General features: G+C 37.9%; 3 protein-coding genes and 1 long non-coding RNA gene across 9 annotated transcripts in view; 3 read left to right on the plus strand and 1 right to left on the minus strand.

Moving 5' to 3' along the window:
* SLX4IP (SLX4 interacting protein) overlaps window positions 1-15,782 on the minus strand; it is a 102,061-nt gene extending 86,279 nt beyond the window's left edge. For all 5 annotated transcript variants that reach the window (XR_005858077.2, XR_005858078.2, XR_005858076.2 and 2 more), the window contains exons 1-3: window positions 15,411-15,782; window positions 14,437-14,603; window positions 9,853-9,901 (exon numbers count right to left, since the gene is read on the minus strand). Coding sequence is in view for 2 of the 5 variants with exons in the window: in XM_040696951.2 (XP_040552885.1) it covers window positions 9,853-9,879 (27 nt within the window). In the remaining 3 variants the exon portion in view is untranslated. The remainder of the gene's footprint in view (window positions 1-9,852; window positions 9,902-14,436; window positions 14,604-15,410) is intronic.
* Window positions 15,783-15,979: 197 nt separating this feature from the next.
* LOC124417870 lies at window positions 15,980-18,886 on the plus strand. The gene is made up of 3 exons (XR_006938939.1): window positions 15,980-16,178; window positions 17,001-17,234; window positions 18,462-18,886. It is a non-coding gene; the product is annotated as an uncharacterized LOC124417870 (long non-coding RNA).
* MKKS (McKusick-Kaufman syndrome) lies at window positions 15,980-23,451 on the plus strand. Of its 2 annotated transcripts, none has more exons than XM_046938640.1 (6): window positions 15,980-16,178; window positions 17,001-17,234; window positions 18,462-19,868; window positions 20,392-20,567; window positions 21,219-21,329; window positions 21,779-23,451. In XM_046938640.1, exons 3-6 carry the CDS (start codon window positions 18,884-18,886, stop codon window positions 22,217-22,219), a joined length of 1,713 nt encoding a protein of 570 aa, XP_046794596.1. In that variant the 5' UTR covers window positions 15,980-16,178; window positions 17,001-17,234; window positions 18,462-18,883; the 3' UTR covers window positions 22,220-23,451. The 2 variants fall into 2 exon arrangements, with proteins under 2 accessions (XP_046794596.1, NP_001186339.2); NM_001199410.2 differs by having other exon boundaries at window positions 15,980-16,065.
* Window positions 23,452-26,477: 3,026 nt separating this feature from the next.
* The window catches only part of PAK5 (p21 (RAC1) activated kinase 5), a 316,295-nt gene continuing 315,116 nt past the window's right edge, over window positions 26,478-27,656 (plus strand). The window contains exon 1 of the mRNA XM_046938631.1: window positions 26,478-27,049. The gene's annotated coding sequence lies outside the window, so the exon portion shown is untranslated. The remainder of the gene's footprint in view (window positions 27,050-27,656) is intronic.

Consider the following 27,656-nt stretch of genomic DNA (forward strand, 5'->3'; position numbering starts at 1 on the left):
GCATGCCACTTGCAGTTCAAGATCTACCACTAAATATGTTAGCAATCTGGAAAAGAAAAAAAAGTACTTCAAAAACCAATGTCAACATTCATCAGGAACAGTGAATTTTTGATTAAGGTATTACTATAAAATAAATGTTCATGGGGCTTACCCATTGCCCATCTTGGAACTATCTCTTGCATCAATTTCAAGCCACTAATGACTACAAGGGAAAAGCCTGGTGTTAAGGACACAACCAGTTCTTACACTGAATAGAAACGCTCAGAAGGAGGATATAAGTAGAAGTTTTTCCAGGAACATCCGTACTCTCTGAACTGTAGGCACAATTCAAAATTACTATAGAGGGATAATTCCAGAGAGTTCCATACAGCAGAGCCCACAACTAACAAGTGCTAAAGTTGATACTGAAGTTCTCCATTTCTCAGTTCTCCATAATAAAAAGTTAAAGATCATGTTGTCATTTTAAATGCTACTTCTCATCCCACAATCAAACAAACACAACACAGTCCTAATTCATTCAATGTGTGGACTGTGTACATTGTTCAAGTGTACATTGAACTGAGAAAGTCTTCTGCAGTTCTGAACAACCCCTGGCTAGAAAAGGAGATACAGTTTTCTGTTGCTATTACAACACGACAAATACATAGACTTAAAATACTATCTGGTTATAGTGAGAGTGTCTCTACTGTTACATTCTAGACTCCTTCCATACATGTCTTCTTCACCATAAAAATCTACTGCCTAAGTAACGGGTGGGGGGGTGCTGGGGAGAGGAAGAATTCAACCTATTGCTAAATTATGTACTCTTATGAGTTGCCACCTCCTCTACAATTGTAGGAAATTTTTATTTGGATAAATAAAATTCCTAAAATAAAATAAATCATACATTTGTCAGGTGTGAATATATTATATTTAGAGTACTGCACCAACATCCACAGTTTATATTGTTTTGTCCTGGCCTGAAAACAGTCTGGACACCAAATCTCTAAGTTACAGCAAAAAAATTCCTCACTTTTTTCCCAAACTTTCTAGGAATGCTCACAGTCTAAAGACTGCCTAGAGGACAGCCCAGCTGCTAAGCTACTAAGTTGTTCTACTACTCACTCCTCTAAATAAATAAGTAAATAAACAAACAAACTATCACATAATTTCCATACAGTATCAAAAATAATTTAAAAAAAAACTACCTTAAAAGGGTTAGAATTGAGTAAATCTTCATTTATCTAATATAACTACTGACAAATACTAACAGTTTTCTGAAGAGAGATATAAAACAGTTTCATTCTGTCATCCCAAGTTCTTCTGTAAGGTTTCTCTCTGCCTGAATGTCCACATGAGACAATGATGACTTAATCACCAATCACAGCTAATCAGTCTATTTCATATTATACTTCAAACACTCATTACCAGACACTTATTGGAGACAAGAATATGGTTTTGTTTGTTTGCTTTTGTTTAATAGTGGGCTTCACATTCAACATTACACTTGTCAGACTTACTCCTACCATCTAAACTGTTTGTAAATTCTGAGACACAGATTGCAATTATATGACAACACAAAACACAGAAAAATAAGAACTGGAGCCTTACTGCCAGTACTACACATGGAATATCTCTTTATAAGCTTCCTATCCATTAATAAGGATTGGCATATTATGGCAAGGCAATATGCTATTGTAGCATAGGAATGTAAAAATAAAGCAGGGAAAGTTATACACTCCATGACCCTAGTAAATGTCAAATTCTTAAATCTTGGCATTGAACAGATGCTCTTTAATGGCCCGGGACATAGCTCTTTCCCAACTCTTAAGTTCAGCAAATATTTCATGTTCTAAGCTATACACTTCTCTTCTATCAGACTTTATCTGAATGATAAAAAGCAGGGTAGATCACAATCGTGTATACTTGGTTAATTATGACTGTTATTAAATCACTGGTACATTCAGTGAAAAAAAATGCCTGTTTAAAATAGGAGAATATTGGCTTGAATTTGAAAGGCTGCATTTAACTGTGTCTTATATAAACTATTGTTACATCAGCTGAGTAGTGTCAGATATGCTAGACACCTTACTACTGTCTGGAAACTAAACAGGGCCTTCCAAAGAGGACCCTGCTCTTGGGTTAGAGTTTAGCTCAGTTTTGTTACTTCACGGGTTTTTATACCAAAATGAGAATAGGGTTCTTGAAGTACATCCACAGATCTCAGTCACAATCAATATGTAAATGATAACAAAACGTTCTGTAGGGCTGGGTCATATTTTTTTATCATCTGGAAAATAGCAATGTTATGTCCAGCTCTCTTTCTCCGTTCTTTTCTCTCCCAAGACCAACAACTAACTATTCCTCAAGAAATGTGTAATGCAGTATATGTACAGTGATTCTTCACTTGAATACTCTTTCAGATATACATGGGAATTACATGGAGAAAGTCATAAAATCTTGGTTATACTGAAGCTTGGAAATTCAGGATTTCATGTAAGAGGATCTGCCTATAAAAAGTATGGATAACCAAAATAATAAAGACCCCTCAGTGAAAGGTGTCATAAAAACAAGAAAATACAAAATGAACACCACTCTGTCTTCACATTTCATAAATGAACTTCCCTAGTAAAGCGTACACAGCAACAGGATCCTCTTACAGCACTCAAATCACTGCAGTTAAGATTTTGGTTCCAAATTGTCAGCACGTGATCTAAACTACAAACTGTTCTCTTTCCACTTCCCCAAGTGAAAATTTCACAACTAATGATAAAGTTTTGTAGTAAGCAAAAAAAGTTATCTTTCATATAGACAGCATTAAATGTACCGTGTTTTATGAAGCAAGGAAATAAAATATATGTTAGTTTGATAGATAAAGGTACAGACATCATGGAGTAAGTTTGCAAGACTTATCTTCATTAAATATTCATTTGCATAACTAAATGGACCTATAGAGCTAATCTTATTTTTATTCATTATAAAAAAGTGTTTATTCTCTTAACTTGCCCAAGTAAAATCATACAAATGTAAAAGTTGACAGATACTATCTGGATGAGTGGGCTTCTGGGATGGAAAAAAACCAACCAAGTGAAAAACAAACAAGCTAGAAGTTTCCTCTGTCATTTCTTGACATGGTTGGTGTAACAGATATTACAGTATCTAAGATATGTGATAGTAATATTCATTAGTTATTATATTACTGTAGTTCTGATCACTTTTTTTTTTTTTTCCTCAAACTAGATGTGTCTCAGTTTTTGGCACATAAAAAAACGTCACGTTCATCATCAAAGTTTGGAATGAGTCAACTAGAAAATAAATGGAGAAAAATTTAAAGCATGAATTTTACTTAGTCTACATCTGTTCAAGAAAAGAGAGCAATTCTGTATTGGCCCTATAAACAAAATATTATCCATTTTAGCACAAGTTTAACTCTTGAAGTCACTTCAATATTTTGATTCCCTTAAACATGGCACCTCAAAACACTTCAAATTAAAAATGTTTCCAGTCAAAATACAGAAAATAATTTAAGGAAAAAAAGTCACTAGTGGAATACCTGATCACTTCGAAGAGAATTAACCATGCCTCACTACTCTACATTCATTTACTTGTTGAACGCTATTAAATTCCATGAAACAACAGCCTTATCTTTCTCTGCCTCTTACTATATAATCATGCAAGTAACTCTGCTGATAACATTAGTGACTTCACATCTCATACAAGTTTTAGTTACTGAAATTACTAAAATAAATTTCTAGAACTTACAGTTTTTGCCAACCACATTGTCACATTTTAATTGAGCAGCTGTCAACAGTTAGAAAATAATTGCATCCTTTTCAGAAGAACTAGTGTGGGAAGTGAAACACTTGGAGTCATGGTAATGAGTCTATTTTCATCAGGTGACCATGAGTCATCATTTTATCAGCGGTTTAAAGGGTTTTCACAATAGTCAAGCACCATCAGTACTCATGCTTAGCAATGACTGCAGCAGAATACTGAAACAGGGTGCCATGTCTTATGGTACCACTATTTAAGGAAATGCTTGGCTAATGAGTCAAGGAATATACTGCAAAGTCATGGTTGAATTGGAAGTATTGCAGTACAGAAAACATTCACAAACTAAGCTTTAATCTGAGAATTGAAACCAAGCAATAATTTTGCTCTTCAAAAATAGATTTAAGGAAGTAGCAAACAACATGGATGAAACATAAGGAAAGAATTCAGACATGTCGTCAGCCTCTCTTCTCCATTTTATTTCACACTCTAGTGAGAACACACTCAAAAACCAAATATCCACATACTTCCACATACTAGAATCCATCTACTTTATAAAGAAAGAGGCTATGTGAAACAATATATACATTTTCTATTATATGATACTAACACCAATAACAAAAACCACCTAACTATTATTAAATTGAACATGATATTTTACCGGCTACCATAGAGAGGAATTATAGGAAATGGAGATCCTCTTACCGCCCATACAATTAACCCCCATCTGAACTCATTAGAAAGAGCTAACGAATTTCACAGTTTGATCTACCGCACAAGCTGAAGCTTCTCCCAAGACCTACAGACATGCACTGACCCCATGCAGCATCTCCGATAAGTTTTGTTGGACTACAAGAAATTGAAATATGGTTTTAAGTTCCCCATTCCTTTCACTTCTCCTGCTGCACTGAGGGCTCCTGTAGGCAGTACCGCCAAGATCTCTAAAAGGCAGAACAGTAGAAGTGAGAAATATGTTGTTGCTGGTCAGAAATAAAGCATAAAATAACTGTCATGAAAACGTCACCTTTGTATTAATTATGCCAAAAAAAAAAGATCATGTGGCATGGTGTATATTTAGAATCCTATCACTATCACCTATGTCAGATCAGTATCGTGCTCATAATTACCAAAATTCCACATTCTCTGCTATAAGTAGTATTTTAAAAACTATTTAGATTATTTAGGTTAATTTATTTGCAATACCAAAGAGTAAGCCAAAGTGAATCATTTTTTTATTCCTTTTCAAAGTGATCCTTGTGAAAGCAGTGTTTCCACGACTGAAGTGTATCCCTCTGGCTTCCTATCCCTTTCCCCTTCTGCTAACACTTTAATGTCTCAGTTCTTCATCGACTCATCAGTTCCCTAGGCTTGAAAACTAATCCTCTGAGGTCAGTGAGGAAACTTCCATGGATTCCAGGAGGTTTAGAATTAGAATGTGAACTTAATTCTCCTTCCCCTTTTACCTCCCAACTTTCTTTTATTTTTCTGGAACTTATTTACTAATCACTGTAGTCATTGCATATCTGGTGCCACGAGAATGAAATGCACAGTAAAAAAAAAAAGAGAACTAAATAGATGTCTCTCCACCTTTGTTGTTGTTTCTTAATTCTTGCTTTAAATCACATTTTACCCCAGGTTACTTGTTATCTTATTTAAGACTTCTAAGCACTTATAGACAGGTATCATATTTGACACACTCCTACAGCAACTAACACCTACAAACATCACAGCTGTGGAAAGTGTATGATGGTAATTGATAATAATAATTCCAATCACTTGTATTTATAGTTGCTCTGACTGATATTGCTTTGGGAGAACTACATCCCTAGAACACCACCAATAAGTAGTTAATGTAGCTATTCTTCAAATTCTAAGAACCCAAAAAGCATGTATAAGAGCAAATACTTGTACAACTCAATAACCTTTAATAGGTTTGAAGAACTCAGGTACTAAACTTCTAAGATTCAAAACACATTTGCAAATTCAATCTCAACTTAGACAATTGAATCTTAGCATATCTGTACTGAAACATTTGCAATTACTCCACTAACAGCAATTTCCACACGCAAATGTCTTAGGTAAGCAATGTGGAAAAGAACATCAGAATTTCTGTGTTGATAAGTTATTTCAACTAAGTGCTCTCAAAAAACCTAACTCAAACCAGAAAACATTATCCTATAGTGTTCAAAACTATGTATGTGAAAAAAGCATCTGTAATATCAGTCCAGTAACTGGGCAGTCACAAGATATAGAAAAAAAATATTTTAAACACAAGTAGTATTTCTTATTCTCCACTTGAGAGCACTGTATTCATTTACATATGGACTTAATACAGCAGTAAAATGCACTTACTATCTTCCATTGTTCCTTATAAGGAAACAAACAAAATTAAAATATTAGATAAAAAACCCCACTCGTCTCCCTGCTTTTTTTCCCCTCTCCAAACAATTTGCAAGAAGCAAACATGCCTCTCTCGTACAGAAAATACTTAAAGAAATATCAGCTAACAAAATGTGCATATTTTCAGAAATCATAAATTTATCTGTTTGACTACTAATCAAACAATCAGGTAGATGTACTTGATACAGAAAGCATTATCATTGTACAATGATACAACCCAATTCCAGCTAGTAGCTAACAACAACAATAACAAAAAACGCCAGAAAAAAATGAAGTCATACAAGTTAATTGTCCATTTTCTACTTCCAGACCAAACATAAGAGTATCCTATGCAGGTCTGTGAGCAGACCCTAAAATGACCTGTGCAACAATGTAGGTAGATGCTGGCAGGTACTCTGATAAGAAGATACCTTTCCATTTCTTTCCACCTACTGTTAGGACCTAGAATCAACATAATCGGTATGCACACTTTTTTCATGGAACACTTTAAGATATTAAAAGACAAATACTAAGATGTGTTTGCTTATAAAGCAACATTTTAAGGATTTCATTATATTATAGATAATTAATTACATTAATTACAGTTACACATTACAGTTGCACTGTTATTTTCCTATCTCGTGACACCCAATACTACCATATTTATTTCCAGTTAAAAAAGTAACAGAAAACAGAAAAATACACTTGCTCCTATAAAGGAGCTTTCAAATTAAAGTAAGCAAAAAAAGATTAAAGTAGGAAGGACCACTCCCAGCATACAATAATTCCAACTGATAACAAGGAACAATGCTGGAAAATCAATTGCAGAGTGTGCTGAGTGACCAGAGAACACCAGCTCTAAGATATGTGCTTCCAAAGGCCTGCAAGTCTGAGATAGAACAGAGCTATTAATTTCTGAATGTAGGAAATGCCAAAGTAAAATAAGCTTCCCTTTGAGTTATGCTATTGAAGCGTAGTAACAACTTAAAAAGTCTTCATCATTTGGCAAATGAACAAATTGCAGAAAACAGCAAATGAGATTTTTCTATTAGAGTTATAAAAATGACTGTATTTAGATTTGCAGTTTCACATGAATAAATCATATTTACATAATTTTGGTAGAATATTCTTTCTAGTTTGGCCAAAGTTTTAAAACAAGGCCCCAGTGATATTACTTTTCAAGTCTGTATAAAGTTCATGATTTTGCTTTAAGCCTCACCAATTAAAGTTAAGATTTATTTCTCAAAAGAGCAGTAAAATATTTTAGCAACACAGAAAGCTTAATTAAATTCATATGTTTTACTTCCCAGATTTAGGGGTATTTTTATCATTCAGTGCTTTATGCAGTATCAATATTATTTAAAATTCAAAGTGCCTGACCAAAGTAACTTGTGCAAAATATTATCTATTGCACATCACAACACGGCGGAATCCATCCAACTGGCAATCAAAGGATGTGTGTTTAGGGCTTAACCGTAGATTTTGCATTAAGGTTTAAAGCGATTTTACTGCATCAATTATTTTAATTCATTTGCCTTTAATTGCCCATAAAACCAGGCTCAGAGGCATCTTTCAAAAATAGGTCAATTGCTCCCTCTACTGGAAGTAGCTGACCATTACACTGCAGGTACAGATCTCATTTAACACGATAATTAAGAAGAAAAGCCATTAAATGCTTTATAGGTGTTTTCTTCTTAAATTTTGTTCACTTCAGCTAAGACTTGAAAGATGAATTAGCTGTAATTTCCAGCCTTTTACCCAAAATATTAAATCATGCATACTTACAAAACATATAAAAAAGTAGAAAATGTAGAAGATGAGGAAAGCATAAAAGATTTTCAGATTCCATAAAATAATCCCCATCAAACACGAGAAACCTAAAACCAAGGCTACAGTACATTCTATGCTCTCCCTGTGCTCTGCCCCTTGGCGGAGAATCTTCTCCACAAGGATCTTCCTTGATAAAATTGCATGAAAGTTGAACAGTCTTCAAAAATGAAATATTCACATTCAGTGAATGCAAAGAAGCAAAAAATTCACACAAAATTCCTGATCTAAAATAATACGCATCTTCCTGCACAAAAAGAATTCCAATTACCTTTGTCATACTTGCCTTGAATAAAATGCATCAAATATACAATGAAAAGTCAATTGAGTTCATTTTCAAGATTCTGTGAATGCAAAAACTAATGCTTATTTCTTGAACATTACCAGGAAGAAAATTAAATTCTATCTAAAAAGCTGTATCTGTTATATTCGTACCTATGAATTCAAGCTCAATGAGAAATGATCCATTCGCTGATGCTGAACTAGCAAACATAGCAAATGCCAGAGTCCAGAATAAAGCAGTCAGCTGGATCAGCAAACCATAATTACATAGGTCAGTAACAAGCAATCTTACACCACTTTATCTAGCAGAGATATTTTGACTCGTATCACTTGTTTTCTTTGGCACTTGCATTAATACTAATGATATCAAGAGATCTCAGCTGAGAAAGACAATGGCTTCATCCTCAGCTTCTGTTACTCCACCCATACACCAATAGCACATGGAGCCAGAATATCATAATCAAAGGTACTTCTCCTAATGTAATAGCTACTATTAATTGAGAATTTGTGAATAGTACGTCAGTTGAGGAGATCTCTGAAATTACAGACACAATACTGTCAATTTAAGCTATACAATCACTTCAAACAGTAAAAAGATTTAAGTAACTGTCCTCGTAAGAGAGATAACTTCTACTTGGAAAAGAACACAGATATTACTCCTTAACATTTAAAAATAAAGGGTTTGGTCTACTTGTTTAACAAATTGCTTATGCACACTAGAAGATTTCAGCAGCTTCCACAGCCTGATCAGTCAGCAATATTTTGGTAACTGCACTCCAAAAAAAAAGAAAAACCACCAGCAGCTCATCCACTGAGGAAAGGCTCTCTTCTAAGAAAATTCCTGGGTAAAAAAAAACAACCAAACAACATTTCCAAGAGACTAACATATCGCTCTAATCATTCAGAAATGCACGCCTTATCTAAACTACCTCAGACATATGTGAACAAACCAGAAGTAGAAAAAAGGGTCCAAAAGAGAAACGTTGACCAATTTTACTCAACAATTAAGTTAGTCATTAAATGATACAGTTAAGACAGAAAAAATATGAAGTGCTATGTTTATTACAGAATGTTTTGAAATGCATTACTCTTCAGATGCATGTATAACATTAGAAACTATTTGAAAAATAAATTGTAGCAGCATTTTACCAGGCATTAAACACACCTAATGGCTGAGAACAGAAAAGACGCAGGAAGAGACGCAAGCAGAGTCAAGTGTAATAAAGAGTTTAAGAGCATTACTGCCTCTTAAAACAGGAACTCCTGGATTATCTGGGAAGTACAAAAAATATTGCAAGATTACAGTGAGAGATATCAGTGTTAAATTTTGCCTTACAACAAGTGCTGTTTTACTGAGAATTCCTGCAGTTTCTAATTCTAACTACACAATGAATCACTCCTAGTTTTGTGATTTTGATCTTCAACTGGCTCTGCCACGATACAGCAGCAATTCCAGAAGTTTGCTTCTGAAGACAGAAAAGATGACCCAAAGTACACTAATGTGATTAGAAGCCTGAAGGATGTTCCTCTTCATCATTAAATTTTAAAGCCAATCTACACACATTCTAAGAAATACTACAAGTCCCTTTCTCTTTTCTTTGACATTCTACTTACCTTAATGACAAATTTGTCGGATGCCATGACAGCTCAGTGTAAACTGGACCTATAAAAACATCAATTAAAAATGATCAGCACTAGGAAAAACTCTTATCTCTATGCCCAATGACAAGGATTTTTTTTTTTTTTTATCTATTAGTCTTTCTTTCCTATTAATACTTCTTTTCAGACTTGATATTTATATTCTGCTTCACAGAAACTATGGAAAACTATTCTTTAAGGGAGAATTATTTAACTACCTGTCTCAGCTCCTCTTAGTGAACTCTATTACCAGGTACTAAGCAATCAACATTTGAAATACAAAATTAGAACTATTTCTCAGCCCACTAGTAGAGACCATCTAACCTTACTTATCCTAAAGAAACTTTCAGATGGCAGCAAACTAAACCTAGAATATTCCTTTACCATCATCTCAACCAATGGCCCCTATGCGTATGTCCTGGACGTAGTTTCCAAAATACCTTCACATGAAATCCCTTGGCATAGCTTAAAGAATGAAGAATAAAAGAGGGAAGTAAAAATAACAACCATACACAATTTTTACAAAGTCTTTATTTTAAGAAAATAAAACTAATAAAATATAAATACAATATATTGATATATATTAAAATATAATAAAACATATCATAATATATTAAATAATACCAGTTCTAGTCAGTCCTCAAACCTAAGTTCATCCCCTCCTGTCTTAAGGATACTCCATTTCTACATAAGCAGGGAACCCATGACAGCTTGTATATATCAGCAGTCCTGCAAAAAGCCTCCTCCATCATGCTCAGTTCAGCAAGATTGAACTGCAGCAAGAAAATTTCTTAATTGAAACATTTATTTGCTACTGGCAGTTAAAATAATCATGAGTATCATTTAAATCAGTTCAAGAATAGAGCATAATTGTTTTTTTGAGGGATGGATTAGAGGGCAATAGCGGGTGATAGTGGGGAAAGATTAAAGATAGTATGGCTTCTCATGGACCATGCATGTCTGCATGCTCATTTAAAGCTCTAGAATATTACAAGCATAAAGCAATGTGACCTGAACAGTATTTTGACTGCACAAAGTGAACTGAATTTCAGACATACTCTTGCTTACCCTGAACAGGATTTAGATTGCTTAATTTGGCATACTGGATGAGAAGCATTTGGCTGCATGAGCCCTGGCAATTCCAAATAACTTAAGAAGTGTTAATTCATGCTGGAAGCTAAACTGAACCCCCTTCCTGACGTGGGAAGAAAGCTCTAGTTAATCACTAAGACTTTTTTTTTTTTTTCCATAGAAGAGCACCATAACTCTCTCAGATGGCTACAACCTTCAAATAGACTTTCAGCACAAGCCACAGGTCTTATCACCTTCCAAACTCATTTCAGTTCAACTACCATTTTTCAAGCCGACAACAATTACGATTGCAGTACTGCAAATACCAGACAAGTCCATCACTCAACACACATCACAGCTAAACATTCACATGCCAAAAGGTAGCAAACTAAGTAAAACCAACAGAAGCCTTTCCAGCTAACTCCACAATGTTGGAATTCCAAAAAGACTCTGAATAGGCCCATGTTACCAAATTAATAACAATACAAAAACAGGGAATTAAAAAAATTAAGATACATTCTGTTTTCACACACACAAAAAAGGACAAAAAATACACGGGAGAGATGTGGATCAGACTGAAAAATCAAGTGAATGAGGGGCTCTATACTGACAGAAGATAAAAGTCAACAATGCAGCTCAAGCTTCAAATTAAAGATAAGTGTCTGTAGCTACTGCTGCTATACAGACTGTGACTGAAATTACAACAGAGAACAGAGCTGTTTTTCATACTCTACAAGATTCCTCAAGAAGTAGTCTCTTAAACTAGAGAAATATGGTCAATTTTCTGATAGATAGTAGAGAAAAAGAGTTAAAATTCAGGAATATGTACCTATTTTTCACCATACGCTTCCAGCTATTGTAAAGCATTGTGAGAGAGCTGTCAAAATTTCAGGACACAAGTCTGGTTGCTGATATTTGTCTCCGCCAGGCACTACACTTAGATATTTAAAAACACAGTCATTTTCCTTATTTATCTTCAAAAAAGTGTGAAACAAGATAAAGAACCACTTAAGAACTACATAGCACAGATAGCTATGATCTTAAGATCCAACAATAATAATTTTAACTAGATTATCACTTCCTTGCAGTGCTTTCATTCCACGTTTTCAAATGCTGAGAACTGACATCTCACAACAACTGCATGAAAAAGTGAAAGCAGCAAGAACACAATTCTATATACTGGTGTAATAAAAACTCCCAATTACTTCAATGATTTGCCTACATATCATGTCAATTCCCAAGCAGTAAGAAACAGGAAAGGTAAAAGCATCATAAGCTGTGAGAAATTAACCAGTTGTTACTGCAAGCAGGTTAAGAGCCAGTTTGAACTGAAAACCACCATGTAAGTAAGTAGTTACTGAAAATCAACTTTAATACAGCTAAAAAGATGGTTTTGTTACACTCTAAAAACATATCAAAGGAATTATATGCACTGCATCTCATCAGCTATACAATAATACTAAGCAGAAAGCAATACAGCACAGATTGATTATTCAGGTAACAGCCACACAGACATGAACTGGAAGACCATATCTTGCACTGAAAGATTACCATTCTCTCTTGCACAAAATAACCTTAGAGTCTTCACTAACTTACTGCATTGACTTTATCGATCATTTCAGAAACAATGTAGGGAACAGTGTTCCTGACTGCTTGTAAAAGAGTATTCCAATTCAGTCAGGTAGTAAGGTTCTGCTGCATAGAACAAACGTCGCAGAACTATTACAGGAATCTTACTAAGAGATCAAACTGAGTAACTCTTGAAAGAACAGCTATTAGAACTAGGTCAGATAGAAGTTAAAAGGAATAGCAGACACCAAAGCAAAAAACAAGAAATAAGTGCATTTCTCAGGTTCTTACAAAGACCAACAAAATTATACTCTTGGAGTTCAGGAACAAGGACGGACTGCTTGCTTCTCATGCAGAAATGTAAAGCAAGCAGTAAGATACATCACAGCCCTAACAACACCCCACAAAACATAGACATGTTATTATAGTGTACCAGATTCTCTGCAAGAACAGAAACAACAAATAAAATCTACTCTCCCAATTCACCCCAGCTGTGAATTTCATAGCTGGGTTTTTAATTTTAGCGAAAGACTAGTATCTAGAGGTTTCCTACTGATCCCTACACCTCCTCCCCACATCCAAAAAGAGGCAAACAAAAATCAAAAAACAGTAGGCATAAATAACAAAAAATAGTTGTGGTATATCACTTTTGAGTTGCATACAGCACACATTTCACAACAGTAATGGAGACTTGTGAACTCATGAATATTTGAAGAGCCAATGTTTTATCATTAATCCTTGCATTAGTAAAGACACGAAGAAGAGTTGAAATAAAATATGCCAGAGTACCATCTTTTCTCCAAACGCTCATATCCTGCTTGAAAACAAGAAGTGAGTATGCATCACCTGATATTTTTCTGGCATCGCCAACATAACAACATGCCATCCAACAAGGATGCTGTTACTGATGTAACCATGACCATTAGTAGAAAGAATTCTTCCCTTAATCTAATTTACAAAGCAATAAGAGAAAGAAAAAAAAATCAAAAACATCTCAAAACAAAACACCATAATATTGAGACACCAAAAAAAATGAGGAAAAAAAATCCCACAATAATGCTGCAAGAAAAGAGGCCCGCCATCCCCAAAATACCTTGATATTTACTGTGTTGCAACCAAAGGATGAAGATCTGTTACAATTGCCACTATTTGGTAACAAAATCTGACTCGTGGAATACTGTATCCACCACAAAATAACCCAAGCCAGTAAATGAAATCTGAAAATGTGAAGACAACTACACAAGACAGAAAAACTTAGCTAAGAAATTTTACTCTCTAAAATAAAAAAAAGTCTTTATATGGTGTTTGTAGTATTTTGAACATCTAAATTGTTGACGGACATCCTACACCAACAATAACATCAACAACAACAAAAAACCCCCAATGAACAAACAAACATCAAAACAAGCCCCAGAACTAAACACACAACCTCCTGGTAAGAAGCATCAGGTATGTTCTAAAAATGACATGATAGAATACCTTTCTTTCTAAAATTTGAAGTCAAATGAAATAGCAGACACTTAGAAAATTGAGGAAATGAGGCTTCCCAGAAAACAAGTTTTAGCAGAAATGCTAAGCCACTGCCTGAAACAATGATTGAGCACCTGGTGGAAAGGCAGGGGAGTTCAGGTGCATGCAATGCTCCTGAATGACTGAAACAGGTGGAGCCAGGATCCACTCCTTTCCAAATCTCATTTAAGAGTTGGCACTGGAGGCAAAGGCATCTCTTGCTGGAGATCTCTATCTACCAAAGGCCATTCAAAAAGGTAAGCAGCTCTGTTTCTTCATTGCTACAGCTGCTGCATTTGGGCTTATTTGTGTTTGCTGTAGCCAAAGGCTTTGCTACCCTACTATTATTATAGTACTTTCTATCCCATTATAGCATTACACAAGCCAGTCAGCTGACCTATAGTATCTTACCTTAGTGAAGAAGTGACTTCCAGTGCTGGTGGAACTTAGAATTTGCTAAGGACAAGGAACTGAAAGCTCCTGCCACATGCCTGCATACAACAGCTTCTAATACTGCAAGCTGTTCACACTTCCCCTATCTCTGGGGGCTGTTAACATGTGTGAGAAGAGGTGGGCACCTGGAAAAGACAAAAGCAAAATAATAATTGGATACCTCTCTAGGATACGCTGCTGTTAGTTATCACTTATAAAAGAGTCAAAACTATCATAACATAAAAGACTTTTTTTTCTGAAGTCTCTGGAGTTCAGGTGTTGGACAGTTTGAGTGTTGACCCCAGGCGTTGGGTCAGTAGGGTAACACCATACAGCAAAGCATTTATGCTTCTATAGAAACATGCTACTGCCTACAGGTGTTACTATGTCAGGAGTTCTAGACCACTGTGCCCATTTCTTCCACTTAATCATCAGAAGCTACTCTTCCAACAAGCTTGCTTGTTGGTTTTTTTTTTTAGTTCATTGTTCTCTGAATGCTTTCATTCAGAGTGCCAGTTCACCTATAGAGCACAACAACACAAATGCATCTATGGTATGTTTTGTCTACGCAGCTGTGGATACTAGAAAGAAATGAGAAGGACACCGGAGTGCACAGTCAGATGGGCTGGCTGTGATCTTCTGGCTTTGCTGAGTGAATCCCAGCTGTTCCATGCATTTGTCAGAATTGCTATGCTCCTTTCAGAGTAGACATTAAAGTTTGTTTTAAGAAACCTGCCTTTCAGCTACAGTTATAAACTCTGCAATCTTCCATTGACTTAAAACCACAGGCAAATATGATAGAGAATGTTATTGACAGCAACTGAAGGAACGGGGAAAGCAAAGAGTGAATACAGAAGAGGTACGGAGTGAGATAAGGAGAAGGAAAGCTCTAATGAGGGAGCTCAGGTACTGAGAATATCTTGAACTCGTTTCGGTGAGGTAACAGCGTCTACCTGCAGAAGGCTCGGTGCGTGGCGCACACAACGTCAGACAGCGAAGACGATGCGGCTTTTTTTAAAGTCAACGGGAAGCTTCAGGGGGCGGAGCCTGAGGGATGCGCGGCGGGAGCCGGCCGCCACCACAGCCGTTACCGCAAGCCGTCACCGCGCACCTCTGGTTCCAGGGACAGCGGGACTGCAGCCTGCGATGCGGCGGCTCCCGGCAACGAGACCCAACTCGGGAGCAGCGCTGCTGCGCCGCACTCGCACCGCGCCGCCTCCCACGCCGTGCCTCCAACGGTCCTAACGGCTACGTTGCCCCCAAGCAAGATGGCTGCCAAACGCGAGCTTCTTCTCCCCTATCCAAAATGGCCGCCGTTTGTAGTCTCGGCCCGCCCAGCTTTTTGCCCTAAAGTAAAATGGCCGCCTGGGCGGCAGGTGACTGTAGAAGAGTGAGCTCGCTAGTTGGTCACGTGATGTAAGACTGGCCAGTGGCATGCAGAGAGAAGGACGTCCTCGCGCATATTCGCACGAGCCACGTTCGGGATGGAAGAGGCATTTCCGGTTCCTGTAAGGTCGCTTCCGGCTGTCCGAGGTTTAAACGCGCAGGTGGTCTTGGGCAGCCTCCGGCTCTTGTCCTGGCCCGGTTTCCGGCGAGGGACGAGCTGAGGTGAGCGCTAGGCGGTCCTGTCTGTTTTCTAACTCGTTTCTCCTGTATTAGGGCCGCCGTTGCCCTGTCGGCCGTCTGCGTTTCGAGGCTGTCAGGGAGGGACGTGTTACTGGGTGAGCTGAGGTGCGGGCCTTCCTGCCGGCACGGCCCTGCGGAGGCGCTGGGCCCGATCACCTCAGTCTCTGCTGTTGTGGGGCCGGCTCGGAGCCGGCCGAATTCGCGTGCCGGGTTTTTCCTTGTCAGTGAGAGACTCAAGCGGCCAGGAATGCTTGTTGTCTGAGCCTTTGTAGCTCTTCAAACCAAGAAGATATCTTGATATAAAATCAAAATACTTGTAATTGTTGCTTCCTGAAACGTACCTCTCCATGAAACTTCGCGTGAGCAGTTCTTTGTATTCTTTGTTCTTTGTATTCTTTGTATTTGTTGTAATGCCCTTGTAGTTTCTGAGGTTCAAGGGCACAGAGGTAAAGCAGGCAGGCTGAGCTGCTGCCGTGGGCAGCCTGAGGTGGAGTGCTGCCAGGGTGCACAGCAGCTTGCTCAGCCTGCAAGCCAAAAGCTGCTGCTCTTTGAGGAGCCCCCGTAGTTATTTTTGTTAACTGTGCAGGAGGAGTGGTGTATTTGAAACTGCTTTGTGTGTTGACTTAGCCTTCAATTATTTGCTGTCTGAGGTGATAACATGTAATTAGGGAAACATCGCAGAGCTTTAACGTTTAGTGTGCCAAAACTGGAAGCAACGTAGTGATTAACATATCAAGATGTCTTGACACTTATAAACCTTTCTTTTCCTGGAGGTTGCCAAGTAGGGCTTTCCTGTGTATTGCTGTTGTCATCGTTTGCTGCACTGTAATTAAAGATATTTACATTTAAGTTTGAGTTTTGTGTTGTTATAAGAGAGGAGAAGGGATTTCTGAAATATTTAAATCATTTTTGTCTAGGTACATAAATGCCAGTTTATGATGAGCCTCAAAACCTTATGGAAGGACTACAAAGTACTGATTGTTATGGGAATTAGCCTTGGCCTGGTGCACTGGTCGTGGTTCCACATCAAGTCCAGTCCTCTTTTCCAAGTGAAGACAGAGGAGATTGTTCCAGAACCTGGGATTGTGACATACGTGATGCAAAGCGATCACAAAAATAAGGAAAAATAACATTGGGGCTGTGTGTTTTAGGTAAGCTTCCTAATCAGTTGTCTGCATTTTTGAGGCAGGAGATGTGTCAATTAAAACACTTCTCTAGAAAATGCAGTATTGGTGCTCTGGTGTTAATCTTGGATGGTTTTATTCTTTTGTGGATGAGTTAACCTGGTAGTTACATGACTTTTTTTTTTAGATGCATGTAAATTCTTAAACTGTTTATTGGTCCTTTATTAGGATAAGGGGAACAGGACAAGAGGAAATAGTTATAAACTGGGACAGGGGAAGTTTAGGTTGGATATTAGGAGGAAGTTTTTCACTCAGAGGGTGGTGATGCACTGGAACAGGTTGCCCAAGGAGGCTGTTGATGCCCCATCCCTGGAGGCATTCAAGGCCAGGCTGGATGTGGCTCTGGGCAGCCTGGTCTGGTGGTTGGCGACCCTGCACATAGCAGGGGGGTTGAAACGCGATGATCACTGTGGTCCTTTTCAACCCAGGCCATTCTATGATTTTTATGATTAGCCGGATTAATTATGTGATGCTGTTACAGATTTTAAAAGTTATTTTGAAACAAACCCCAATCAGTTTTCAAGGCAACAGTCCAACTGCTGTGTCTGATTTGGTATGTAATAGTGTCCTTTCCTTGTTCAAAACTGGTCAGAACTATGACTTCACATAGTATAATACATTCTGTGTTGTTAGTAGTGGTTACAGTACAAAATAATGATTAAACCTAACAGTCTCTAATGAGAGAAGTCTACTGTAGACATCACACATAGATGTAAGTAATGCATCTTCACATTTTGAAATGTTTAAGAGCTTTAAAAAAAGTGTATGCTGTATAAGTTGAAGAAATCCATCTTTCAGAGGCGGAGATTATAAGTTGTTTAAAAGTGCTAAGATCTTTGTTTCTGAAGTGGCTGCATAGGAAGCAGTGCTGAGTATTTCACTTTCTTGTTCTTTGTTTAAACACAGCTTAACATCACTGTAATCTGACATTTTCATACCATTTGGTGTATTTTGTAGTACTGTCCTACCTATTGACCTATATGTAAAGCAGCATAAAGCCTAGAGGACAGAAGTGAAAGTAATGATAAAAATATACAGTTTATGTACTGCATACCTCTATATAACATGTTTTTTCAATTAAACATAATGTAGTTTTTGTCCTTGTGTGAGGTTTTTCTGGGGAAAAAAGCAAGCAGTTAAGCTGTGTGATCCTGGTGTAAGATCATGCTAATACCTTTCTTGTTTTTACTGTAGGTATAATTAGCTCTGAAACACCACCTGTGAGTACTGCCAGAAGAGAAGATGAGGAAAGCTAGCTGGAGTAAAAAGAACTTTCTGCTTGTGGCAGGACTGTCACTTATAGGTGTCCATTTTGGAACCATGCTTGTAAACTTTGTTGCAAAAAAATCTGCTCGATCACATTCAGAAACTAAAAGAGATAACCATCGTGAATGAAATGGCTTACAGCTGTCATTATCAATTTCACAGTGGCATTTAAGCCTCATTTTGAGATGGCTGGTGTGCAGAATCAAATGTACTTAGCATACTGTTTTACATTTAAAGTAGTAATCTTTGTCAGCAAAGAATAAAAATGTACTACTTGAAAGAGCTGTGAATTCTAGATCCAAGTAAGAATGAAATCTTTTGTTAATCAGAATTAAAATCTAATTGTGAAAATGTCTCGCCTTGAAGCTAAAAAGCCTTCATTATTTATTAGTGAACCATTAACTACAGTTAGTCAGCCACTGTCTCTTTTAATTGCAATATTAAAATCTTGCTATGGGCCTGCTGGTAGACTTAAACAGCTGCACAATGGTGTGGGAGGCTATGTTTGTCTAACATCACAATCTTCAGCCATACTTGGTCATCTTTCTGTCAGTCATCCTGTATTAAAGGTTTTGACAGCCTCTGTACAGAACCACGTGTCCCGCTTCAGTGACTGTGGCTTATTTACTGCCATTCTTTGCTGTAGCTTGATTGAAAACTTTAAAAACCTAAATATTGCATCTTGCACCATCATAAAAATAAGCAAGCATCTTTTGAGTTTGTGTACTGACTACCTCAAGTCTAAGGCCTGTGGTTGCCAAGTATCTGTGGATTTTAGTAATCTTGAGACTCTTCTTTGTTTGGTACGTAGCATATTAACAAGCAAACCTGCTTGCATGCTTAATAAAACAGAGGTTGATTGTCTCGCTGTGCTGATTGTAAAGGCTTTTATGTATACTGTTCCATGCCATCCTGAAACTAAGCCTGTTCTAGGAAAATGTGTAACAGTACCTTTGAAAGGTAAAAGAGTTCTGGATTCTACAGTTATTCCTGGACTGTTGATAGAAACACCAGAAATTCAATTTGCAAAACCATTTTCTGTCAAAAGAACTTCTTCTGACGCTGTCAAGGTAGTGGTCTTCTGTGTGTCCATGTCGGGAGACCTCTTTGACCCAGAAGAGGGAACAGTAACAGTCCACCACAAAATTTCTTTAGAGATGTCAGAGCTTGATCAGTTGCTTAATGTAGGCAAGCAGTTGGTTAATGATGAAGTTGGCCTTGTAGTATGCCAGAAAGTTATCCATCCTTCGTTGAAACAGTATCTGAAAGATAACCACATCATTGCTGTGGACAGAGCTGGGCTATCAGTGATGGAACCCCTGAGTCAAGTGACAGGTAATGAGTGATTTTTGTATACTAAATAGTTACCTTTACTACTAGTCTCATAATGAAAACCTTTCTAGATTGATGTCATTGTGGAGCAGGAATTCTCCTAGTTCTGTCTTTATTCTACTGTAGCAGCAGAGCAAGTGTTTCAGACTAGAAAGTGCTCCTTTCCATTCTGAAAACAATTCCATAAGAGATTAGTCTTGTGCTGGCTGCAATGATATACTACACAAATGAGCACTGGTTGTTCTATGAGAAGTGTATAATTCTAGCAAGTATTTGCACACATCAATTATTTTCAAACTCTTGCCTAACGAGAATGGTAAAATTACTTTTTATCTTGAACTAAATCTTACACTTTAAAAATATGCTGGTTTCTGCTTGTGATTGTCTGTGTAGACTCAAATGTTAATTATTGAAGAATATACAAAATCTAAAAAACCTAAAGGAAAAAGGTTGATGCTTTGTGAAATGCAACAGATGGCTGTTCTGATGACAGTCATGCATACTGTTCTCTTTTTTAACTGGACAGGTTCAAAGCCTATAGCTTCCATCTATTCATTGTCTCCCAGTTGTTATGGCAGTTTGAAGGATGTGCGTGCTGAGAGTTTTGCCTCCAAACATTTTGTGCACCTAATTCCTAATGACACCACTGTCTGCAGCTTGATACTCTGTAATAGAAATGAAACAACTTGGGATGAACTGAAGGTAAGCACATTTTTAAAACTTCTGTTGTGATGTTTTCAGTGAAAAAATTAGAATAATGAGCAATACAAATACAGTGGGTTTTTAACAGTGGGCTTTGGTACCTAAATGGAGCTTAGAGTTTAGGGAACTTCAAAAAAGCAATTTAGAAACTTGTTTCATTTCCAGACTTTAAAAATCCTTGGAGTGCATATGCTTGTTTAATGCTTCTGTTTTAATGCTAGTTGTTCAGAAACAAACATTTTCACCTATTCTTGAAGCCAGTGCTAGGTAGATGTTTTCATTCCCATTGGTTTATGGGAGCATAAATAAATTACCCAGCAAAAGGTCAGCAGCAATGCCTGCAGTGGCAGTGAAGTGTAATTTTTTTATTAAATAGGTACTCCAAAACTGGTGTTGACACAGGTCACCTTTTTTAAGTTAGTTTTACAAAATAGAGTGAAATACAGCTTTTGTTCAATATAGAGCATGGACAAATAATGATATTTCTTACTCAGTAAATGTGGCTTTGGAAGCCACTCGACATGTTTATATTCACATTTCAGTTTATGAAGTCAGTATCAGGAATTACTAAAAACTTCATTCCAGTATTTTTTTTTAAAGTGGTGAAATCCTATTATGTTGCATGTAATGAAAAATTCACATGGTTTTCAGCGTGCCTGTGAAACTGCAGAGCATGTGTTGCAGTTAACGCTCAAGGAACCTTTGGCGTTGTTAGGAGGTGGTTGTACTGAAACTCATTTGGCTTCCTACCTAAGACAAAAGGTATGTAAGAGAAAAGGGGTGTTTTAAAGCTGCTTAATAAACTTAGTAGCCAAGAATGTCACAATTTCTGTTACAGTTAATATATTTGTCCTTTGTATATTACATGTTGTGTGTTTGTCTAAGCTCATAAAACAAAGGTGTCTTTTGAAGCACTTTATTAATGGCATATTTCATAATTTCATTAACATTGCATTGGTACTCATAACTGTTTCTTTAGGTATCTGTAGAGTTTAAGTGTTATGATAAAAATGTGTAGACTTTAACTGAATGATAATCATGCAGAACTCAGCTTTGACAAGTCTAGAAGCATTTCCTATTGAAATAATCAGCAAACTAACAATTTTTCTGTCAAGACTGTGAACTGTCTTAAACACATGAAGTATTTTTTTTTTGAATAAAGCTATTTCTCTAAATCCACCATTCTAATTGTTTTCTTTTTTTCTTTAAAGACTTGCTGTCTGTCCACTAGCAGTTCTAAAGATGTGGAGTGTTCTCCGACACAATACCAGTTGATCACTGATGCGTTTTGTCACTCATTGGAGTCTGTAGCTTGTTCTCTGAGTCATGATGGTGGAGAAATTCTCACTGATATGGCTTATGGACACTGTTGGCTTGTTCCATCAGGATTTCCTTCTGCCTCTAATTGGTCAGATTTACTTTCAAAATGTGGCTGTGGAATAAACAGTAGCACAAAGGATCTCAACTGGAGGCATTTGCAACCCCTCTTTGGCTCTTCTCCTATAGAGAGCTGCCCAAAAGAGCCTTCAGGAAAGGTTACTGACTTTATGACACTGGACTGCTTTGCTGCAAAATATAATGGCCTTCAAGTAGCTGTGGAGACAGCCAATTTGATTTTGGATCTCTCATGCGTAATTGAAGATCAAAATTAGCTCTGTTATGTGAGTTGTGTTGTACAGTCATATTACTCTGCTTTCGATTAAGAATCTATAACATGTTAAGGTACTTGGGAATGGTTGAGTATGGACAACAGACAAAAATTAAGTCAAATAGTTGGCCAGTAAGTATTCATCTAGTTGTTAATCTACAGGCATAGCATTTTCAAATATTGAACATATTAGAGACTGTTAAATGATTAACCATGTATTCTGTGAAGCATAGTAATGTGACTTACATGCATTCCAATAAGTGTATTCAGAAGAGCAAATGACTTCAGATTTTTTCTAAGAAACTCAAATGTTTTCCAGTAAATAGTGTTGAATTTAAAGAGGCTGCCTCATGTTCTTCCTGTATAATGCAAGGTGTTGGATGTTTCTGTGAACTCTATGGTCTCTTCAAAGGAATGGGGGAAATTGATTAACTTACTGAGAAAATATGGATTAGGATTTATGTAGCCTTAGCAAAAGCTTTACACATTCAGACAGACTTACTGTGGCAAGACATCGTCACTGTTTTAATGCTGTAAGTAAGAGGAGGAGACCTTCCTTAGCAAATCCCTTAAGCAGCATTTCTTATTTTCAAATTTCGTTCTGAAGACGTAGCCTTTTACTATATGCACTGTTTTGAAATTGCTGGCAGATTTTCAATTCACATGTAATTTATTTAGCAAGGTATTAAACTCAACCTGAATCTCTTAATGTAGCAGTCAATTACACATTTGAAAAAAAAAAATGGCAGACTGGGTGTGGGGGGGGGGGTGGGGGGGAGGGAAGCCTTCAGACAGTGGACCCTTACTGTTGTCTTTGGAATCCAAGATGGCTTATAAATAATGTTTCTACCGTTTAAGCAAAGCTGCAAGAATGTGCCAGTTACCATTCACTTAACTCTTTGTGCATTGCTTCTTTTAAAAAGAAAGGTTTTGAGCTCCTCAGGCTTGTTTTGATCTTCAAATAAGGCTATAGTTGATTGAAACTTTCTCATTTCCAGCATACATATGAGATTAAAAAGGGTATTAGTTTCTTTTTTTTACCCCTTTTCTTTTCCTCCTGTTTTCAGTCACAGGGGACAAGTATTCATGACATGCTTCTCCAGAAAACAGAATTACTTACAGCCTGCTTATTTTTCCTGATCTCTTAAGGTTTTAGTGTATGTACTGAATATAAACAGTGACATTGTCTTGTGTAACTCAGTTTTGAAAGGTATAATTAAAAGAAGATATTTCCAGGCCTCTTGTAGAGACTTCTCATTTTTATGAACATCATTTTATTACTGGGGGAGGGGAAGTTTAAATTTATTTCTTTTCATGATCTGAAATGATTACTTCAGTGCTATAAAGGCATCCTTTGGGAATTTGTTACAGGAGTTATTCATATCTTGATCTTCCAATGTACTATGAAAAATATGAAAGCATAAGAAATAATGAAGCTAAATGATTGTGTGTACCTGAAGGCACGGTCCTAGTGAGTGAGTTTGTCTCCCAGTGTGACTGAAAAAGATAAATAAGCAGCTAGCGTTGCTTCCTATGGGCAGTTCAGACTGAATTCTCAGTTGTGCTCCTATCTTCCTGTACCTGTAGAAGGTTAGCATTACCATGCAGGTTAGCACATTTAAGCAACCAATTTAATATAGTTGCTTCTTGCTTTGGTATTTCAGTTTCTCTTAAGTATTGAAAACTCTCAAACAAGACCTGAAAATGCAGAGTAATTTAGTCATCTTTGTTTTTCTATTACTGGATCCTATGTTCAAGTAGGACTCCATTAAACATTTGCATTCTTAACCAACATCAAAACACCAAAGAAAATTGCTCTTCAACAACTCTGCTATAAAGAGGACTGCTCCAAAAGTAATGTTTCCTGTTTTACTGTGTTGGTCCATGACAACAGAATTGCATGTTGGTGGTATCTCAGTAGAGGTTGAACCTTCCCACCGATATTCCATTTCATTTTGTTGCTGTGTAACAGATGGCAGCAGAGGGACAGTCTGACAGAATGGTGTCTGACGTGGAAGTGCTCATAGAGGTGAAGGGTGGTACTGAATTCCTCACTGTGGAAGAAAATGTATCCACTGATACCCTCTGCACAGTGAGGTGGTATGTTTCAGCAGTGGTGACAGCAACACTGGGACGCCTCTTCTGGGGCAGGTTTCTATACAGCATGCAGGCTTCTGTTCACCACTGGTGAAAAAACAATGTTGGTGACTATTAAAAAATAGTGTTTTATAGCTGAGAATGTGCTCGATCAAGTAGTGTTATTGTGCTTGTTGTACGTGCTGTAGTTTCCATGGCAATAAATAGGTTGCTACACAATAAATGTGTCCTATATAATAACAGATTTATGAATTCAGGAAACTGAACCTTACTCTATCAGTAGCACAACATGGATATTTCAAATGTGTTCAGGCATTTCTAGGCTAACCAGACATTATAGCTTTAGATCTTTTCCTGTAAGAGAAGAAAGTATTTGTTGCCACAATTTGTAAGAAAAAAATATTTCTTATGTAAGAAGCTGAGTAGAGTAAGTACAAACAAATTAGTTGACTTTAAAACTGAACTTTAAACTTCTGCCCTTAATTTGCTGTGCTGAGTAGCAAAATGCAGTATGTCACATTTTCAGCAGTGCCATGTGAAATGAGTCATCTGCTCAGTCTCAGAAAAGTCAACATCCATGAGTCAATGTCACAGCAAGAAAAATTTTTAAACTGGATTTGTATTTATTACTGTTCTGAAGATGCAGACATGGTCCTTTTATTGCAAAGAGATGCCCTCCATCGTGCTTATAGTATGTGGAGACCAGCTGTCTGAGAAGGCAGTTGCTGCTAATACATGACAATGTTTATTTAAATATTTTTGTACTTTTGTTATTTCTATTTGTTTACTGGCAAGGATGAGCTTTGTGGTACAAATAACTTTTTGGGCAGTAGTACTGTGGTCTTAACTTCTCAATTAAGAAATAACTTTACTTTTTGTTGATAATACCTTGTCCTGAAAAAATTAGTCATACATATCCCCTGATTTCTTCTTTATGCTGGAAGCAGAAACGTGGTCGCAGCATAGGTAGATGTGAGCCATGCATCTCTAGTAAAAACACCCATAAAAGCAATGGCAGACCAGGTTCCAGCATTTGACTGGTGGGCACTTTGTGCCATTGATACATAGAAATATCTTATATGCCTCCTCCAGAGTTTTATTTTTCACCTTAGTACAAAAATCTTTATAAGAAGTTGAACTTCCAAATCTGCTTGTGTGTGAGAATTGTTTGCTGGAGCTTTCACCATGCATTGTGAAGGCCCCAGCTGGGCACAGTCTGGTTTTGGCAGACTGCTGGTGTTCTATTTTGTTTTCTGTTCTGACAGATCAGTTCTCTTCAGGTACACGTTAAATACCAGCATCCTACTGCTACTATGAAATGTTCACTAAGCATTGGTTAGGCAGCAGCATCCCACAACATCAACAGATATTCTTTATCAGTAACTTTATTCATTTTTATGAACAGTCACGTCTTTTACAGATGCACCTCTTCTTCAACATCAAAAGCATCTCCTCTCTTCAGGCTTATGATACTGTTAGTCTCGTCTGTTCCACCTGGGGAGGACGGGGTAGAGCAGGTGGGAGGTTGGGGCGGAATTAGTTTCACAGTCCCCTGCTATGACTCAGCTCCACTCTGAGTCATTGCTTCTGCATGAGGCTAAGTAGGAACCTCTGCTGATAAACAGTTGTACTCGAGGGTTATGACAGAGTGATTTTCAGGGAATTGTAGTGACTATCGTAGTCACAGCTCCTGAAAGACTTTGTGACTTTGAGAGGCTGAAGCAAAACTAGTGTTGTGCACTGATTTATTACTCTGGTGCGTGTAATTACCCTGCTCCTGTGCTAGTGGACCTGTGGGGGTGGAGCGGGGCTGGAGGTGGGGGCAGGACAGGAGGCACAGGGGCCGATTTGCTGGGATCATCCTGAGGAGCACACTTTTAAAGGGAAAATTCTGCGGGGCATCGCTGGCCAGCTGCCCACTCCCTCTCCTGACAGCATCAAAGGAGAAAATATGGTGCGTTTGCTCCTGGCTTGAGATAAGGCACCTCCTCCTCTTCCCTCGGGGCTGTTTCTCACGCTTTTCCCCTCGCATTTTGCTGCCTGGTGCCGTTTTGTCTGTCCTTAAACCCACCCGCCCAGAGCACGGGCCTGCGCGCCCCCTGGAAGCAGCCAGAACCTTCTGGAACCTGCAGGGGGCAGCGCGGCCCCCTCACAGCGGCCTCACTGCCTGCAACTCCTCTGAAGCACCTCAGAAGGTGCGTTCATCTTGTGAGTCCTGCTTCGTTTGTTGTTGAAGTATGTTGGAAAAAAAAATGCTGATTTTAAAGGAACTTGCAAGGGGGAAGAGCCAACGTTTCTTAATTGTTTGTGCAGAGGGTGCTTTCGGAGGCGTGTGTGCTGCTCTGAGATGGTGTCCAGGCAAGCTGGGCTGGCTCATGCAAGGGCAAAGAGAGCCCCAGCTTCACTGGCTTTGGAGGGCGTAAATGTATGCTTGTTGGTGGCTGTTACTGAAGGCATACGTGGTGGTACCTGTGAAGAAATGAGGACTGGAAATGTGGTGACTGAGGAGCTTCCTGAGCAGGGAGCCAGCTGGAAGTGGGAACTTCTCTGCAAAGGGGGAATCCTATGGGAACTGCTACATGTGGGGCTCCCTAGTTGTGTCCAGTTGGGAAGACCCTCCACACCTACAAAGTTCCAGCTTAAGCACAGTTGGAAGATCCAAGAGCATGCATGAGGACCAACTCCTGGCCCTCCTGGTAGCACCTGAGTACTGCAACCCGTGATGCAACTCAAAAAGGTGAGTTTGTTTTCTCTGCATATTCCTGATTTCTGTCACGTTACTTCCATTTCATGCAGAACTTGGAGCAAATAAAGGCGGGAGAAATTCTTTGCTTGGTTTTACATACCATGCCTCTGGCCTCCTGTTCTTCAGTTCTGTTGGGAGTCGCATGACAAAAGTAAAAATATGTTTAAACTGTACCTAAATTCAAGTGTTTACAATCCTGATTCTAGAATGCATTTCCTCAAACTCTCTCCTTGTATTGGTCCAACACAACGGATTTCTGTGAGCAGCGCTATGGTTATTTCTCTGCTTTATGTTTGGCCTAGATATGTTTGGTAAGCTGGTAAGGTATTGAACTGTTCTGTTGCGATACTTTGCTTGTAAGCATGAATTTGAGCAGAAAGCTTGTTTTTTTCAGTATCACGTAGAGGCACTGAAGAAATGCTGGGTCTGGCCACTTAGATGTGCTAATGTTCTCCAGCTGGGAGCGTTTCTAATTGAAAGTTGATCTCAGCTGAAACATGATTAATCAGGCAGTAGCTAAGACAGAGAAAGGTATCCCTGCTGCCTCCTTTCTTTGAAAATAAAGCACTTCTATGTGTGTCAGCAATGAGAAGTACAT

This window comes from Gallus gallus, chromosome 3 (assembly GCF_016699485.2).
Source record: "Gallus gallus isolate bGalGal1 chromosome 3, bGalGal1.mat.broiler.GRCg7b, whole genome shotgun sequence".
NCBI lineage: Eukaryota > Metazoa > Chordata > Aves > Galliformes > Phasianidae > Gallus > Gallus gallus.